Source organism: Euleptes europaea, chromosome 9 (genome assembly GCF_029931775.1).
Source record: "Euleptes europaea isolate rEulEur1 chromosome 9, rEulEur1.hap1, whole genome shotgun sequence".
NCBI lineage: Eukaryota > Metazoa > Chordata > Lepidosauria > Squamata > Sphaerodactylidae > Euleptes > Euleptes europaea.
Genome location: NC_079320.1, coordinates 91,576,794 through 91,593,708, shown reverse-complemented (window position 1 = coordinate 91,593,708; position 16,915 = coordinate 91,576,794). Strand labels below are relative to the sequence as shown.

The 16,915-nt window shown below is 47.0% G+C and overlaps 1 protein-coding gene across 1 annotated transcript in view; it reads left to right on the top strand.

Annotated features, from left to right (window-relative positions):
• The window catches only part of FOXM1 (forkhead box M1), a 40,499-nt gene that overhangs the window by 8,457 nt on the left and 15,127 nt on the right, over positions 1-16,915 (top strand). The window contains exon 5 of the mRNA XM_056855898.1: positions 14,727-14,805. Within this exon, the coding sequence (XP_056711876.1) occupies positions 14,727-14,805 (79 nt within the window). The remainder of the gene's footprint in view (positions 1-14,726; positions 14,806-16,915) is intronic.

The following is a 16,915-nucleotide window of genomic DNA, read 5'->3' as shown; positions in this document are numbered from 1 at the left end:
ACCCCTCATCTTGCGAGCCCAGCTGCCGGCCTATCACGGGGGAACTACATGTCCCGGCATGCATTGCTTCCCTTTGAGCTCATGGTGCGCTGCATGTTGGTAGGCCAGGTCTACCCATTGGCTTTCTTGGCAGTAGACCTGGCCTCCGGAGACCCATAGAAGCCAGTTGGTAGACCTGGCCTCTGAAGGGGGACTTTCCCCCTCCTCGGAGTCCAGGTCTATCGCCAAGAAAGCCAGTGGGTAGACATGGCCTCCCAATGGGGCTCAGCCGGAGGCCAGGTCTACCAAAGGAAGCCCGCCCTGCCCAACAGCTGATAGGCGGGGGGGGCAGGAACCACCGAGCCGCCCGCCCAGCAATCGCGTGGCTAGAGGGGGAGGCTTTAGCCTCCCAACCATTGAGGGCAAGGGAAAGGGGGACCTGGCCATTTCCACAGCGGGTGGGGGGGAGAGACAGCTCGCCTGCTCGCTCACGCTCGCTCAGGCGCGCCGGCTCCGCAGCCCGGCTGCCAGCGCAAGCAGGTGCAAGAGTAGGGGCTTCGAACCAAGTTCGGAGAGCCGCACTCAATGGGCCAAAGAGCCGCATGCGGCTCGGGAGCCACAGTTTGCAGACCCCTGGTATAGTGGTTAAGAACAGTGGTTTGGAGCGGTGGACTCTGATCTGGAGAACCGGGTTTGATTCCCCACTCCTCCACATGAGCGGCGGAGGCTAATCTGGTGAACTGGATTTGTTTCCCCACTCATACACACGAAGCCAGCTGGGTGACCTTGGGCAAGTCATTCTCTCTCAGCTTCACCTGCCTCACAGGGTGTCTGTTGTGGGGAGGGGAAGGGAAGGTGATTGTGAGCCGGTTTGATTCTTCCTTAAGTGGTAGAGAAAGTCGGCATATAAAAACCAACTCTTCTTCTAATGTCATAAATAAGTAACTATTGAGGCACTATGAGGCCGAGAAAGTCTGCATACAAAAACCATCTCTTCTTCTTCTTAATGATGGAGCCAAGGAATAGAAAATCTTTTAACAATTTCATTTTCTTCATTGTCAACCTTAAAGTTGGGTAATTCCCCTGTAGTCATTACTTTTGTTTTCTCGATGTTCAGCTTTATATCCTAGCTTAAAGTAAGCATTCAGCCTTGCAAATGCTTTGTGATTAGCACCTTTCCCATTTGAGGTCATTTTTTGTTAAGAATTTTTATTATTTTCTCATTTAATACCTCATACATGTGTCACTACTCAGTTATAAAAATTAATAAATGTAAATTAAAGTCTAATAGAATTTCTAATACAAATAAAAATGACTCCCCTTCACTTTCTTCCATCTGAAAATAAATTGTAAATACTTTTGCTAACACCACAATTTCCATCTATATAAAAAATTCATCCTTTTCCTGTTTTATCTAATACAAATCTTATGGTATCCTAATTAGCCATTATACAAAATATATACATGGGATTAAATCAAAATTTATCCTTTAAGTTGATCCATCAGAAAATAATTTTCACTAAGTTCTCCATGCCTCCTTACCCCCAAAAAATTATAGATTATCGCTAGGTGTTTATATAATAATAAAAAGAATTACCCAACATCTCTTTCCATTCATTAAAAGAATAGTTATTTTATATATAATTTTCAACAAGGTTCGCCCATTCTTTATTTTAAGCATTAATATTCTAATAAATCAGTATCAATTATGAATATCTTTCCATTTAAACCAGTCCCTCTAACCCATTCCCTTTAATCATATCACCAAGAAAGACCCAACTCTTTTATATTAGTCTCTTTGCTCGGAATTTCCAGCGTTTCCTTCTTGCCTCCAATAGTAATAGGCATCGGAAATCATTCTTGGAGGTCATTATTGAAGTCTCTTCTGCATAGAGATGGTCTTCATAGTAAATTCAGGTTGTAGTCTGTTCCATCCCACGTTCAAGTAAAGGAATCTTGTCAGCTCCAATTTTCTTGCTTATTAGGTCCTCCAAGCATATGTTAAAGATTTCCTCAGGCAGGTTATAGAGACACAAATCCAAGTCCTTCACTGACAAATCCATTGTTGGTAGCAGGATTATCGCACTTTGCTTATTGAAATTTCCCATTTCATCCGAATATTTCCTCTGTCTTCTTTCTTGTCATCAAGTGACAATTCTATAGAGCCTTTAAGGTCTTCCTCATTTATTTTTTGGGTAGGTAACTGGATATCAACATTGTAATAGCCATCCATTCCATCTGCTTTGCCATCTGCTCCTGTTTTTTTAACATTTGTTCATACCATCTAGCAGAAGCCTCATACTGCTGGGTAAACATCTTGGATTTTTTCCATTTTCTCCAGGGTGTGGGTAGACTGTTAACTTTTATCAAGCACAATCACTGTGATTTTCTTCAAAGTTTAAAATACCAACGAGTTTTTTGCTGGCCGCTCTAGGTCAACAGTCACAGGAAGCAGGAAGTCAGCCAGAAATGATGCAGCCACGGACCTTCCATCTTCCCCTTTTTGTAGTTTTTAGTATAAACCTTTTATTGGATGCACTGGGGGAGTTTCTGGTCATGCGTAGTTCTGTACTTCCCTTCTGCAGAGTCGACAGGCATTTCAGTTTTGAGTACGTGGCAGGCTGATCTTCCTAACCCGGAAAAGGTATTGTGACCAAGGGAGGGTTTTAGTGCTCCTTTCCCCTCAAACGTCACAGAGTCCAATTGGTGTTTGTTACATCCATCAAAAAGTCAATTATTTAGTCTACCCAAATTTATAACTACTTTACTGCTTTATCCAATATCTTATCTCAGCCAGTCAGTTTTTTGATGTGGGGGGAGAGTGCGGAGTTCCCAATTATTTCTAACAGCCAGGCTGCTCTTCTATTCCCCGTTAAAGCGAAAGTATTCCTGTTACTCACATAGACTTCCGATAGTGAGGTATTTGTTTGTTAATTAGTTGATAAGTTGGTAATAGGTGGTGGAGATCCTGTCCAGACGCCAAAGAAAACGCTCACGGCGATGCTTTCTCCCCTCGATGCCAAGCAGGACAGTCTCCACACCTCCTGGGGACTTAAAAAAGCTCCCTCAGAAAGTATGGGCGTCAAACTGCTATCTTCAGGCTGCAGAGGAATTCCTGTATCCCCATCCACCAATTAAGACTGGGTTGGAGTGAAATAAATCCCTCCAATTAGAGCGTATCTTGGATTCTCTTGAGAGCTCTCTCAAGAGACAAGCTCCGGGATCAGCTCAGCCACCGGACGTCTTCCCATTTGAGGTCAATTTTAAGCATTTAAAGTAAAATTGAAGATTGGGATTAACTGAAATTGCTTCTCCTTTAATTTTAGTAGAAATGAAATATTTCACAGCCCTAAAAGATACAGATATTGTATGTGTGAACTGTTTTATTCTAGTCTCTTGCATTTAAACTATATCCCCCATTCCCCTTTTAAAGTACTATTCAATCTTCTTCATAGGATTACTTGAGCCTTCAATGTATGAAATTATTATCTTTGTTTTTGTGTTGATAAAAAGGGAGGAAAGGGTGTGTGTGTGTGTGTGTGTGTGTGTGTGTGTATAAAGTGCCGTCAAGTCGCAGCCTACTTATAGCGACCCCTTTTGGGGTTTTCATGGCAAGAGACTAACAGAGGTGGTGTGCCAGTACCTTCCTATGCACAGCAACCCTGGTATTCCTTGGTGGTCTTCCATCCAAATACTAACCAGGGCTGACCCTGCTTAGCTTTTGAGATCTGACGAGATCAGGTTAGCCTGGGCCATCCAGGTCAGGGCAACACTTTTACTACCCAGATGCTACACACGCCCTTACCCATTAAGACCCCCAGGAAGGGGTTCCTTAGAGCACAAATCCCAAGTATGAGAGGAAGGCAGCCACGGCAGCTTGGACCAGCCTTCCAGAGGAGGTTAATCTGGGCACATCCTCTCTGACTTTTAGGAAGGTACCTTTGGTCAGTATAGGGGTTTCCTGCGTCTCATTAATGTGACCCACCAGATACAATATATTGTGATTTTATTTTTGCAAGCTCATTTTAATATGAGTGTGTTGTAAACTTGGAGTCAAGCAGCAAAGCCAGCCTCCTAACCTTAAACCTTCAGTGTTTTGTCAGTTTACATTCAGAAACCTTACAAAGTGATAGTGGTCACTTGCTAGTACTGGAAAGGAGCCTTCGATTTCCTTCTTAGCCCTCTGGGCTTTTTGGGGGTGCCCCCATTATTCCTATGAAAGCCAAAGTATCCATTGGCTGGTGAGATATAGTAAATCAGAGAAGGATTCATATTGGTAGATGCAGAGGGTAAAATCCATAGGCATATCAATGTGGCCTTAAAAATCATTAATGAAAAAATGCTGTGTCACAGAGGTAGGGTAAACATTAGTTTGTGTTACAGAATTCTAAGTATTCATTTTTCAAAGCTCATTTTGAGGCCATAGGAAGCAGTTTGTCAGACATGTTAACTAAGACCAGGTTTTTTTCCCCTGTTGTCTAAGCCCCCTTGTCCCACAAGGCTTTGTGATTCTATGACCTTCACCCAGAGTTGGAAGGAGCCGTAAAGTCCATCTAGTCCAACCCCCCTGCTCAATGTAGGATCAGCCTAGAGCATCCCTGACCTGACAAGCGTTCGTCCAGCCACTGCTTGAAGACTGCCAGAGAAGGGGAGCTCACCACCTCCCTAGGCAGCCCATTCCAATGCTGAACTACTCTCACAGTAATTCCCCCCTTAATGTCAAGAGCAAAACACACAATATTGGGGAGTGAATCCTCACTGCTCAGGGTAACAAGCCATAACCAGCCCCTCTAAGCTAACCCTTTGCTTTGCTGAGAGACCAAGTCTCCAGCCCAACTAGATGTTAATCAAGAAGTCACCCCTTGTTAGCCAAACTGCCCTTTGACTTGGGGAATTAGCAAGCAAGATGGCAAATTACAATATTTATTTTTATAGCGGTATCGCAACCTTTGTCTACCAGAATCCGTAACTGTGACCTTAAAATAAAGACAGGAACAGAGGATTTCCAATGAAAAGTGTTTATGTCCGTTTCAATCAATCAGTGATGCACACAAACATACAGAGAATCTAGGAATACCAAGAGAGGAGTATAAGCACAGATGCCAAAATGGCAGGAGGTCGTTGGTGGGATTATATTTACCTTCCAGACGGGGTGGTGTCCAAGCTCAGGTAGACTAAAACAGATTGAAAGTTAAAACCAAGATGGGGGCAAGGGTTCCCGTGTACTTGACCAGCAAGGCGGGAGGGAGCGAGGTAAGGCTGCGCAAACCAAACCAACAGAGTAACGGCAAAGGTGCCAGGAAAGACCTAAGGCTTGAGAGAGAGCTAATGGGATGGGGGCACCCCAGATATACTGTTTTTCTGGGGGCGGGGAGAGGGGTTTCACCCCTCCTAGGTTCCCAGGTGGCAAAAAGGTGACAAAGGACTAAGCTGTGGCTACCGGGGTGGGGCAGTGAGAATTTGGAAATCTATTCTGATTCCGATTACTTTTGCAACCCGTGATGAACTGGAGACTCTCTGCTGACGAGATTAACATACTGGAACAATGAGTGCGATCGGTGCAAACGTCCTAGGATCGCTTGGGCATGGCAAGAGGAACGACTCATCTTGATATCTGGATCACTGTTGACGGCCCATTAAGTGGTGGCTGTTGCAAGAGGAGGGGGGTTGACATCGACTACATGACTGTCTGCTTTCTATGCCATGGCTGCGGCTGGAACAGAGGTTGCACGGGAACTTGGCTTCTCTCAGGTTCACCGGAGGTTGCCCCTGCATCTGCTTCCTAGCGGCTGACTGCACGGCACTCGCAGGAGCGGCCGAGTCCGTGACAACGAAGTGCGCAGCGACCATCCCGTAGAGTTTGGGGCGGGTGCGCGGCCAGCACAGTAGTCGAGTGTCAGCATAGCGGGTTGCCAGCTCCAGTCCGGGAGGTTTAGGCAGGCCCGTTTGCTATCACCCTGCAGGGTAGGATACTGGCAAGGTGTGTTCTCAAACAATTACATGGTAGCTGTAGCCAAAATAGGCCAAGGTACTTGCTTTGGATTGAAGCCCCAAAACCCAGATAACACCACAGGAGTATAATGAATAAAGTTTATTAAAAGAAATGTGCAAGACTATACAAATACAGAAGCAGCGTAAAGCAAGGAAGAAAATAATAAAACTAAATAACTACCCTACAATACTTACTCAGGCTTTAGTCCTCTGACCCAAATGTTACCTGGTTACACTGAAAGTAAAGGGTTCAAATCTCCAAAATCCAAGTATCAGGTGTTTCGGCTGCACAAGGCCCAGCCTACAGTCAAAAAGATGATAGAGAAGAAAGCAGGCCCAAAGGATCGACTAGAATGAATGGTCTTGCTTTAGTCAGACTGCCCATATCTGGCCTGATCCTATTTGGCCAATCAGGTGAGTTGCTAAGACAGGTGAGCATGTACCCCCGCAGCTGGCACATAGTCATAACTCAGCAATTCACCCTCCTAAGAGTTCTTGCACTGAGATGCAATGTGACTACGAAACTCCCCGGCCTCCCCTCCCCCGCATGTTCCTTACTTGTCGCACGCCGCTCCCGCGAGTCACCACCACTCTGCGCCCACGAGCTGCCACCATGCCGCCCACGTAAATATTAATTATGAGTTTATAACTTTGTTTCGCGGACCCCTGGTTTAGTTCTCGTGGACCCCTGGTTGGGAACCAGTGATATAGATGTAAAGACCTTTAAAAATGGCAGAGATTAATAAATAACTTTATATGAAGAAAGACTAATATGGGCAGCCCAGCATTAAGAGGGGTAGTTTCACGGCAGTCAAGGACAGTGCAGCTGAGCTGCCTCCTAAGTGTTTTGCTGCATGGTGGCCAACTCCAGTTCAGCAGCAAATTAAATTAAAATATCGGGAAACTGGTGCTGCCGCTGGCTCAGAGCTGGGCCCTGGCCATCTGGGCAGCATGCGGCCACTAGTGGGCCAGAGGGAGTGACGGGGAGGGGTGGAACTAGAGAAAGAATGGCGGTGGCTGGCTCTGCCTCCACCTGGCCCCAAAGGACTGCAGCAGAGGCTGGGGGAAGGGTGGAAGAGGGCCAGGGATGGCTGGCCCCTCCGGCCAAGCACCAGGGGGCTGTGTGGTCAAACACCAGTAACCTCGCCCACAATGGTAGCCACCAGGAAGATGGCCCCGCATCTTCTATCCTGTGCTGCAGGAGCAACCCCCAATACCCTAGTCGCCCTTGAAGCTTCAGACAGCAAAGCAGGCTGCGCAAAGGCTGGGGGGAGGGAGGGCTGGAGGTGCAGAGGGAGCAGCAGGGTGTCAGTGGGGACCCTGCTGGCCAGAGGACCTCCCACACTGGCGAAGGTGATTCCTCTGGACAGGTTGAGGCACCGGTGGTGGTGGGGAGGCAGGTGGAGCCAGTGCAAGGGCTTGCAGAGAGTGGGACAGGTTACCCAAGACCCCCCCCCCCCCGTACGCATCTGCCCCTTGGCGACTCCCAGCACCACTCAGAGCAAAGCCCCAAGGTTCCCAGAGGCTGTTGCCATGGTGGCCAAGTGAGACTCCCCCTAGTGCTTCCCTTGTGAGATGAATTTGGGCCTTTCACAGCCGCTCTCCAGGCCCCAGTGATGGTGAGATGGTTTCGCTTTGCTCAGAAGGCTGTGTACTGAGGATGACATTGGTTGCCACTCTCCAGCTGGTGGCTGGAGATTTCCCGCTATCACAAGTGTTCTCCAGGCGACGGGGATTAATTCCCCTGAAGACACTGGCCGCTTCGGAAGGTGGACTCGTATGTCATGATCCCTTATTGAAGTCCCTCCACAAACCCTGTCCTCAGGCTTCACCCCCCCCCCCTCAATACCCAAGTGTTTTCTTGCCTGGAGCTGGCCATCCTCGGGTGAGGGCTTGGAATCCAGGGGAGTGCTCGGGCTACCTTGAAACCGTCAATAAACCCTGCAAACAGCCTGTAGCTCCTTATGTTGGCAGCGGTCATTGAGAGTCCCTTCCCCAAACAATCTGCCTGCCCCCACCCTCACAAAGATGAACACATGCGGTTGTCAAAGTTGAGAAAACTTGACTCGGAGGGGTAGCCAACATGGGAGCGCATGGAGCCTCCATATCCAAAGCCTCTGGGTTTGCTGGGAGCTCACATTCCATTCACTCCTGCAGCGGGTTTCCACTTAAGCTTCCAACAGGAGAAGCTGCATGACAGGGCCAGATCCATTGTGAACGGAGGGTGGTTTAGCGGGTGAGCCCATGGGTGGAGCGAAAGGTTGCCAGTCGCATGCAAAGCTTCACCCGTTGGATGGCTTCCCACAGCAGACTGTTGAGAAAAAAAACATTCATGGCCACATGAAGATGCCAAAGGCTTCCTGGTGGGCACATGAATGATCCTCCAGGATGTTCACCCAGTCTAGCCTCTGGGGGTGTGGGTCTGTGGCATTAGTGGCGGGAGCTGTCAAACGCCTAAAATGGGGCTCGATGGGCTAAGCCACAATTTTAGCTGGTGTAACTTTATGCCAGGAAAAGGGGGTGTTCCTGACCCAAAAACCCTTGGAGCCAACCAACATCAGCCCCACCTCTGGGAACACCCCTTTTCACGCCAGCACAAGCCCCTGCGCCTGAGATACACTGCTGTGGGGGCTGGGCAACACTCATGTATCTCACAGCTCCACTGGCTTAGGTGCCAGTTATCACGGTGCAAAGTGGCGCGGACACCAGTGCAGGGTCATGCTGGCTCTTATGGCGCTTCTGTCCCCCCTCAGGATTGCGCAGTGAAAAAATAAGAGTAAGCCCTGCTGTACCAAATGTCAAATTGTATCGTCAAGCTGCAGCACCAGTCTGGATATCGGATTGGATTATGATCCAAAGCAGAGAAATGTAAAAATGGAAATAATTGATATTAAAGAAGGAATACATAATAATAGAACACTTCATACTCAAGACAGAAAACATATTTTGAGAGATGATTCGTTAAGAATATGGTTTTAATGCAGAGGCAGAATGTCTTCCAATTTCACCACTGACAACTCCAATTGACACTTACTGTGATAACACTACACAGATGAAAACTGATTGTAAAACTTATAAGAATATGAGTAAACAAGGGGAAAAATCATGTCAAATAGTTAAAGATGAAGGAAAGACTATTCTGTGCTTATTATATCACCAAATAACATCAATATCGAGAGAACGAATAATAAAAGGTGGGCAATTAAGAAAGTAGTTGACTTTTGAACAACTAATTATTGGAGACTCAAGACATTTATTGGAAAAAATTTATAAACTTATTGCAATATGATACTGAAACAGCAGGTGCATGATAAAATAGATACAAACTTTGAAGGAAGCGTACACATGAGCCGGTGAGAGAATCTTTGGACTGAAATAAAGTTTACGGAATGTCAAATATTAATAGAGAATTGGTATAAAATGTTTTTAGATGGTATTTTACACCTAAAGATCTAGCAAGAGCTAACAAAGATTATAATGAGAAGTGCTGGAAATGTCAAAACACAGATGCAACAGTTTATCATATGTGATGGACGTGTAAGAAAGCAAGAAAATATTGGATGAAAGATTCACAATGAAGTGCAAAAGATCTTAAAACCCAGGTTCACGTTAGGTCCGAAAAGTAGGCTATTAAATACCTTGTCAAGTAATATTCCAAAAATGCATAGTGAACTGTTCAGGTACATGGTGATGGGGGGCCAGAATAATATATGTGACAAAATGGAAGGCAGAGAAATATCCAGATTTGACTGAATGGATTAATATACTGACAGAATATGCAACCATGGCAGAACTGACATCTTTTATACATAATAGATGGATTTCAGGAAAAATTGAATGCCTTGTTAATTATATAGCTAATAATAAAATCAAAACAATAAAAACTGTAAATATTTTATCCATACTGGATCAGACCAAGGCCCATCAAGTCCAGCAGTCTGTTCCCACAGTAGCCAACCAGGTGCCTCTAGGAAGCCCCCAAACAAGACGAGTGCAGCAGCACCATCCTGCCTGTGTTCCACAGCACTTAATATATCTGACATGCTCCTCTGATCCTGGAGAGAATAGGCACACATCATGACTAGAACCCATTTTAACTAGTAGCCATGGATAGCCCTCTTCTCTCTCCAAACCATGCATAATTTTATAGACCTCTATCATGTCTCCCTTTAGCCGCCTTCTTTCCAAGCTAAATAGCCCTATGTGTTTTAACCGCTCCTCATAGGGCAGTTGCTCTACCCCCCTGATCATTTTGGTTGCTCTTTTCTGCACCTTCTCAAGCTCTGCAATATCCTTTTTTATGTGTGGTGGCCAGAAGTATTCCAAGTGTGGTCTCACTATAGATTTGTACAAGGGCAGTATGATATCAGCAGATTTATTCTCTATTCCTTGTCTAATTATGGCCAGCATGGAATTTGCCTTTTTTTACAGCAGCCGCATACTGGGTTGACATCTTCTTTGAGCGATCCATTACCACTTCAAGATCTTTTTCTAGGTCTGTTGCTTCCAGCACAGATCCCATCAGTGTATATGTGAAGTTGGGATTTTTTGCTCCAACATGCATCACTTTACACTTGCTCACGTTGAATCTCATTTTCCATTTTAATGCCCATTCCTCCAGTTTGAAGAGATCCTTTTGGAGCTCTTCACACTCCGATTTTGTTTTAACCACCCTAAATAATTTGGTGTCATTTGCAAACTTGTCCACTTCGCTGTTCACCCCCAACTCCAGGTCATTGACAATCAGGTTGAAAAGCACCAGTCCCAACACAGATCCCTGAGGGACCCCACTGCTCACATCCCTCCATTGTGAGAACTGACCATTGATTCCTACTCTCTGCTTCCAATTTTTCAGCCAGCTCTCAATCCATAAAAGGACTTGTCCTCTTATCCAATGACTATGAAGTTTGCTTAAGCAGTCTTTGGTGGGGGACTTTGTCAAAAGCCTTTTGGAAATCCAAATACCTCATTACCGAGCATATTTGAATACTTATCAAATTTAAAGAAAGAGGGATTGGCTTATTCTTCTATCAAGGTTCATTTGGTAGCCTTTTCTTATTGCCTCCCTGTAGTTGAAGGGTCACCAGTTTTCTGCCATAAATTGTCAAAATAGGCGACCAGAAGCGCTGTAGGGCAAAAGCGCTACCTGACCTGCCCACTCCTGGCAGGTGTCAGTAAGGATGCCAATGGGCACCACATTGTAGACCTCTGTGTTAGATCCTATGCTGTTATTAGAAGATTGGGGGTCATGCTGTTTCAGAGATTGCATTCTTTTGGGTTCAGTTGGTGTAGACAGTTTTCCTGATTCTCACTGGCCCAATCATACTCATCCAAGGGTCCATAGCCTAGTTTATTGCAATGTGCTCTAGGCTGGGCTGTCCTTTAAAATTATTCAGAAGCTGAAGTTGATTCAGAATGGGGCAGCTTGCCCTTTATAGAATCATAGAGTTGGAAGGGACCACCAGGGTCATCTAGTCCAACCCCCTGCCCAATGCAGGAAACTCACAACTACCTCCCCCCTACACCCCCAGTGACCCCCACTACATGTCCAGTTAGGGCTTGCCATCACTCCCATCGTAAAACAGATCCACTGGGTACCTCTGGGGTCCAATTTAAGGTGCTGGTTTTACCCTGGAACCAGCCTATTGAAAGGACTGACCCACTAGATGCGTGTGTGACTTCTTGGATCCTCTTTACAATTCTTCCTGCTAGAGCCTCTCAAAAACATTCAGGTGGCCACTGCTTGTGCTCCTTCTTGTGCCAGTGATCTGGGGTTTTTGTTCTCCCAAAGGATGTGAGGAGGACCTGCTTCCATCAGCATGACTGTCCTGGTCGGACACGCCATGTGTGGGTAACCAAAGACTCTGGGGAGCCATGCACCACTAGTCACTTTATGGTTTTAATTGTTGCCTGTTGGGCAGACCTTTGCCTACTCCTGTGAGCCCCCAGTGGGAATGATGTGATACAAATCAATAAATGATTTGTAAGCTGGCAGACAAAAGCAAAGGCAGCAGCGGGGGGAAAGCAGGTCAGGAAATCCCGAGCTTCCTTCTCCACAAGTGTGCGACCTGTACGAAATTGCAGGGAGAGGAAATCTCTCCCCTGTTGCTCTGGCTGAGCAGCTGAAACTTCCCACTGTGGGGTACTCGATTGGTACTACCCACACGAATGCTCAACAGAAGGATGTCCCTCCATACGTTCCTTCACCCTGGGGGCCACGAGTCACTTATTGCAAAAGAAACTCCCAGAGCTCTGTGGAGCTGGGTGGGGAAGGGCTCACGCCAAGCCTGCCCCTCTGGTTTGCACTCAGGCTGGGGTGCTGCCCGCTGACTGCTTTGCCATCCAAGGCTATGGGAACTCGCCCACCTCTCTGCCCCCTCTGGGGAAAGACAAGCAGTGATTCCACCCTCGCCCGCCCTCTCCTGCCACCCCAGACTCCTTGCAGCCTCCTTGGCCAAGCAAGACAGGTGTGCCTGCTGGAGGCAATGCATCTCCCAGCGCCCATTTCATTCTACTCCAGGAGGCCTGCTGCTCCGGTAGGCAACCGCCAAAGTCAGGAAGCAGTTCATTATGCAGACTGCACTGTTGTGTGTGTGTGTGTGTCAGGGGGAGGGGTATTCCAGGTGGCAGCACCCCACTAGAGGTCTGACCTGTTAGCCAATTTGGGCCTGTGTGCTAGCGGCCACCATGAAGACAGAGGGTTTGCACCTGCACTTTATTGGTTTCCATGGCAACATGCATGCACAGCCCTCTTTCATTGTGTTTCCTCCCTCCCTCCTTCGTGGTGACAAAAGGGTAACGAACATTTTTCTGCATTCCTGGGGTTGCCTCCCATCATGGGCAGAATTCTCTCTTTGCACCTTCCGATTGCTCCTTTTATTATTCAAGGCAATTATGCTGACGGAATATGGACTTGAATCAACCCTTCTGAGCATGGAAGTGTTAGATTATGAATTTTCTTCTCAGACACCTGTGAAATTCCACTACACCATGCACAGCACACTCCGGCTGCATGCACACATGAATGGATATTGCACTATAACAATAATTTGAAACTGAACAGGCTTTGCCACACTAAAAAATCTGGTTGCAAATGACCCCTACTGCACAACGATGGACCAATATCCTTCCACGTGTGGATGCCACCTTAACAGACTGCAGGGTTGTCTTGTCACAGACAACAAAATACCGAGATTCTCTGGGCTTACTGTTAAATGCCAAAATGGAGTTTTGCCCTTTTTTAAAAAAGCAACTATTTCTGTCAACTGGGTCCATGTAAGTTGGTTCATCATAGAGTTTATTTGTTACCCTGTTTAACTTTTTGCCGTTGTGGTTTAAGATTCTTGATGCAAGCCATCTTAACTTTCTTACAAACTAAACCAAATACCATTTACTTAAAAAATTGGCCTAATATAAAGCTCAATGGTGTCCTCAGGGAGGGCTTTTAATGTCGAAAAGGAACGAAAACCACCCGGATCTGGTCACCTCCTGAAACTCTTAGCCACATGAATGTCATTATTTCATTAAACGTGCATAGTAATAAAACAATTGCATTTGATTTAAAAGTAATTTATTGAGCAGCATGTTTTTGGAAGCTCTTTTTCAGAAGCATATAGTAATCAATTTAATTGATCAATCAGCCAAACATGCTGAAAGAGAAAAATCCACGCTGAGAGAGAGAAAAGCAAGAGCCAGTAACACTAAAATAACAACTGGCAAAAATAATCCCTTCTGAATTCTTTCACCCCCAAATGCATACCAGAAGAAGCAAGTCTTCATGAAATACCAGAGCTCTGAAATGGTGGGGGGGGCACTTATGAGAAGACCCTACATCCTTTTCTCACTAGTATAGCCTCCTTTGGGAACTGCTTTCCAGTACCAGGATGTTCTGAGAAAGCTTTTTGGGAAACGGGATTTTCAGCAGATGTTGTTCCTTAGAACCAAGAGGTTATTCTGCCCATGTTTGTTTGGTAATGTCTTTTTTTATTTTTTCTGTTTCCCTGACCACCACCAGTCATTGGATGCAAGGTCAGCACCATCACCCAAGCCCTTGGAATCAGTAAGACCTTTCCTTCTGGGCTGGGCTCTTCTCTTTCCAGGGGTGGGTTGCTGCAGATGCAGGGCGGTGTTTTGCCTGGGGAAACAGGCCCTCCTGTAGCTCCTCTTTCTTTCCCTCTCCGCCATGGGTGTTTGGGAGAAAGAAGGGGTGGTTTGACTGCCTGTGCCGATTTAATAGACTTGAAGAGGGAGACTGGTAAGTATTTGCATTATATCACTTTGGGGGACCCAAGTTTAGGGTCAAAAGAGGTTTATACATTGAAGCTGAGCTTTCAAGTTCTCCTGAAGAACTCTTTCTGGAGTTCTGTCAGAGAGAGAGAGAGAGTTCAAAGGGGGCACGCAGGGCCATCTTGCCCTTCATCCTGACAGCAGCAAGTGGATTGGCTGGATGGAAGCAGAGAACTCTCCGACCCCTGCAAATAGCCAAACAGATTGGCTGTCCCAAGAGCAGTCGCTCTCCTTCCTTCTGTCCCTCTCCTGTTGCCAAGGCAACCATGCTCGCTTTTCTCTTTTTCTGGCAGAAGGAGCTCTGTTTCTGCTGGGCTTTGGGGTAGCTGTCTTCTTGCAGAAGGCAGAGGTGCCACACCCCAGCCAAGACAGTGGTTGGGTGCTGCTTTCCTTGTAGCTCAAAGCAATCGGGTGGTGGTGAGCTCTCTAACTTTTCTCCTCTTGTCTCTCTTGACCCAAACCAACCACAGCAGCAAAAGCGGCACACTCCGGACCTGCAGAAAAACCCTGGTGGTGCTGGTGGGGGCAAGACTGAGCCACAGCCTGCACGTGAGTGTGACTTCTGCCCTTCTGTCCAACCCATCAGGACTGTCTTCCCTAAACGATGGTGGGTGAAACTGGTGGCTTCACGAGGACATTGTCCACTCATGGGGGAGTTCACATGATGAGTAGGTGCATGAATCAGGAAGGAGAGATGAGCACCAGGAGCTCTAGCGAGCCATACAGGATACCAGGTGGATATGACTGCCAGAGCGGGACTGAATTCTTAGCATAGGACAAAACTCCCACAAAACCCAGCAACGCCTGAGGGCCGTTGTCCAGAGAGTGCATTCTTTACATGCAGAAGGCCCCCGTTCAGTCCTTGGTTAAAGGAAGCATCTTGTGATGGAGAGGATGGGATGGAAAGAAAATAGCAGGGCTTGAGAGGACCTCTTCCAGGAACTCAACAGAGGTGCTGCTAGTCAAACTAGACAGTACTGTCTCCTCTGTTCTGACTCCTCAGAAGACATTTTCATATATTCAAGACCCCTCCAGGCTCCCACTTCTGTCTCTGTGTGGTAATGTTACAAACCCCCTTAGGTGTGTAGGGGCTGCCCCACTTCCCACATGTGCGGAACTGCTGTGAATTTCACTGGTTAAAGGAACGGAAGGAATTGCAAGCTCTTTTTATTTATTAGGGGGTTGTATCCTGTCGTGTCTGCAAGGAAGTCAGGGTGGTCCCTCTCACACGTGAGTGAGGCTGGTTCACCTGGGAGAGAAGAATTGGCCAGAAGTGGCCCAGTGATATGTGCAGTACAGGGAGGATGGGACTCTGGGCCTCCCTGGTCACAGGCCGGACATCACACCACAGTCCCAGACATTCAGCGGCCTCCAGTGGAGACTCTTTTGTGTCCGGCCAGACTGAAAAGAGTGGGACCACTGAAGGGCCACACCCTGACCACCAGCTCCATATTTAAGCCGGTGGATAAGAATGGAGTAGTCAGCTGTGTCAAAGGCCGCTGAAAGGTCTAAAAGTATTGACAAGTGTCCCCGGTCTAACTTTAAGCAAAGATTGTCCAGTGCACCTAAAGCTGTCCTGGTACCAAACCCAGACCTGAAACCAGATAGAAATGGGTCAAAGTTACATGTGTCATCAGGAAGCCCTGGAGCTTCTCCGCCACCAGGTGCTAGAAAAGGTCAACTGGAGACTGGCCACCTGACCCCCTTGCTAATGAAGGTTTCTTGAGCAGAGGCTTAATAACTGCCTCCTTCAAAGGGCCAGGGAGGGGCCCCTCCACCTCAATCAGGGAGGAATTGACAATTTTCAGTAATGGTTCCAATGTTTTTCCCCAGCTAGGTCTTAAAAGCCAGGATGGGACTGGATCCAGAGCTCAAGTGGTGGCCCTCACACACACACACACACACACACACACCGCCCAAGGACCTTGTCAGCACCCACAGGCAGGATCAATCTGAAACTGTCCATAATAAAAGGACAGGCAGGCACGTTGACATCTCAGGTGCCCGATGTGCTCTCAGTTTGGCTTCCAAGTTAGCATGGATGACAGATTTTGGCAGCAAAGAACTTTGCAAAAATCTCTTAGTTGGGGCCAAAACTTTCATCACCTGCAGGGTCAGACTTGGGCGTTACCAAGTCACAAACCTCTTTAAACAGTTCAGTTGGGTGAGATTCTGCTGACAAGGAAGCCTTTGCTGCCATCACCGCCGCCACCTAGGCCTGCAAATTGGCTCTATGACGTGCTCTGTCTCATTCCTTCCAAGTCTTCCATCGTTACTCTTGTCGACTTCCAGTCCATATCACCCAGTTCCTTGATTAACCACGGGGTTGGGGACCTCACAGAGCATGGAAGAGGACTCCAAGGAGCATCTGCTCATGGGTCCAGTCAGCCCATCATTCCAGGCAGCTACAAGGGCCTCTGGGGAGTTGCCAGGGAGGCTTTAAAAATCCCCCACAGCCACCTGAAAGCCAATAGGATCTATCAATCTCTGAGGGCGGACCAACCTAATCAGTGCACTGCCCCTGAGGAGGCCACAAGTTTAATCCTACCTTCAAACAACAGTGATCTGATCTCATCAAGGGCCAAACCTCCAGCCCCCTAATTGGATCACCAGCACACTGTTTGGTGCAGAAAAGAAGGTCCAGGGGATGCCCTCTTGC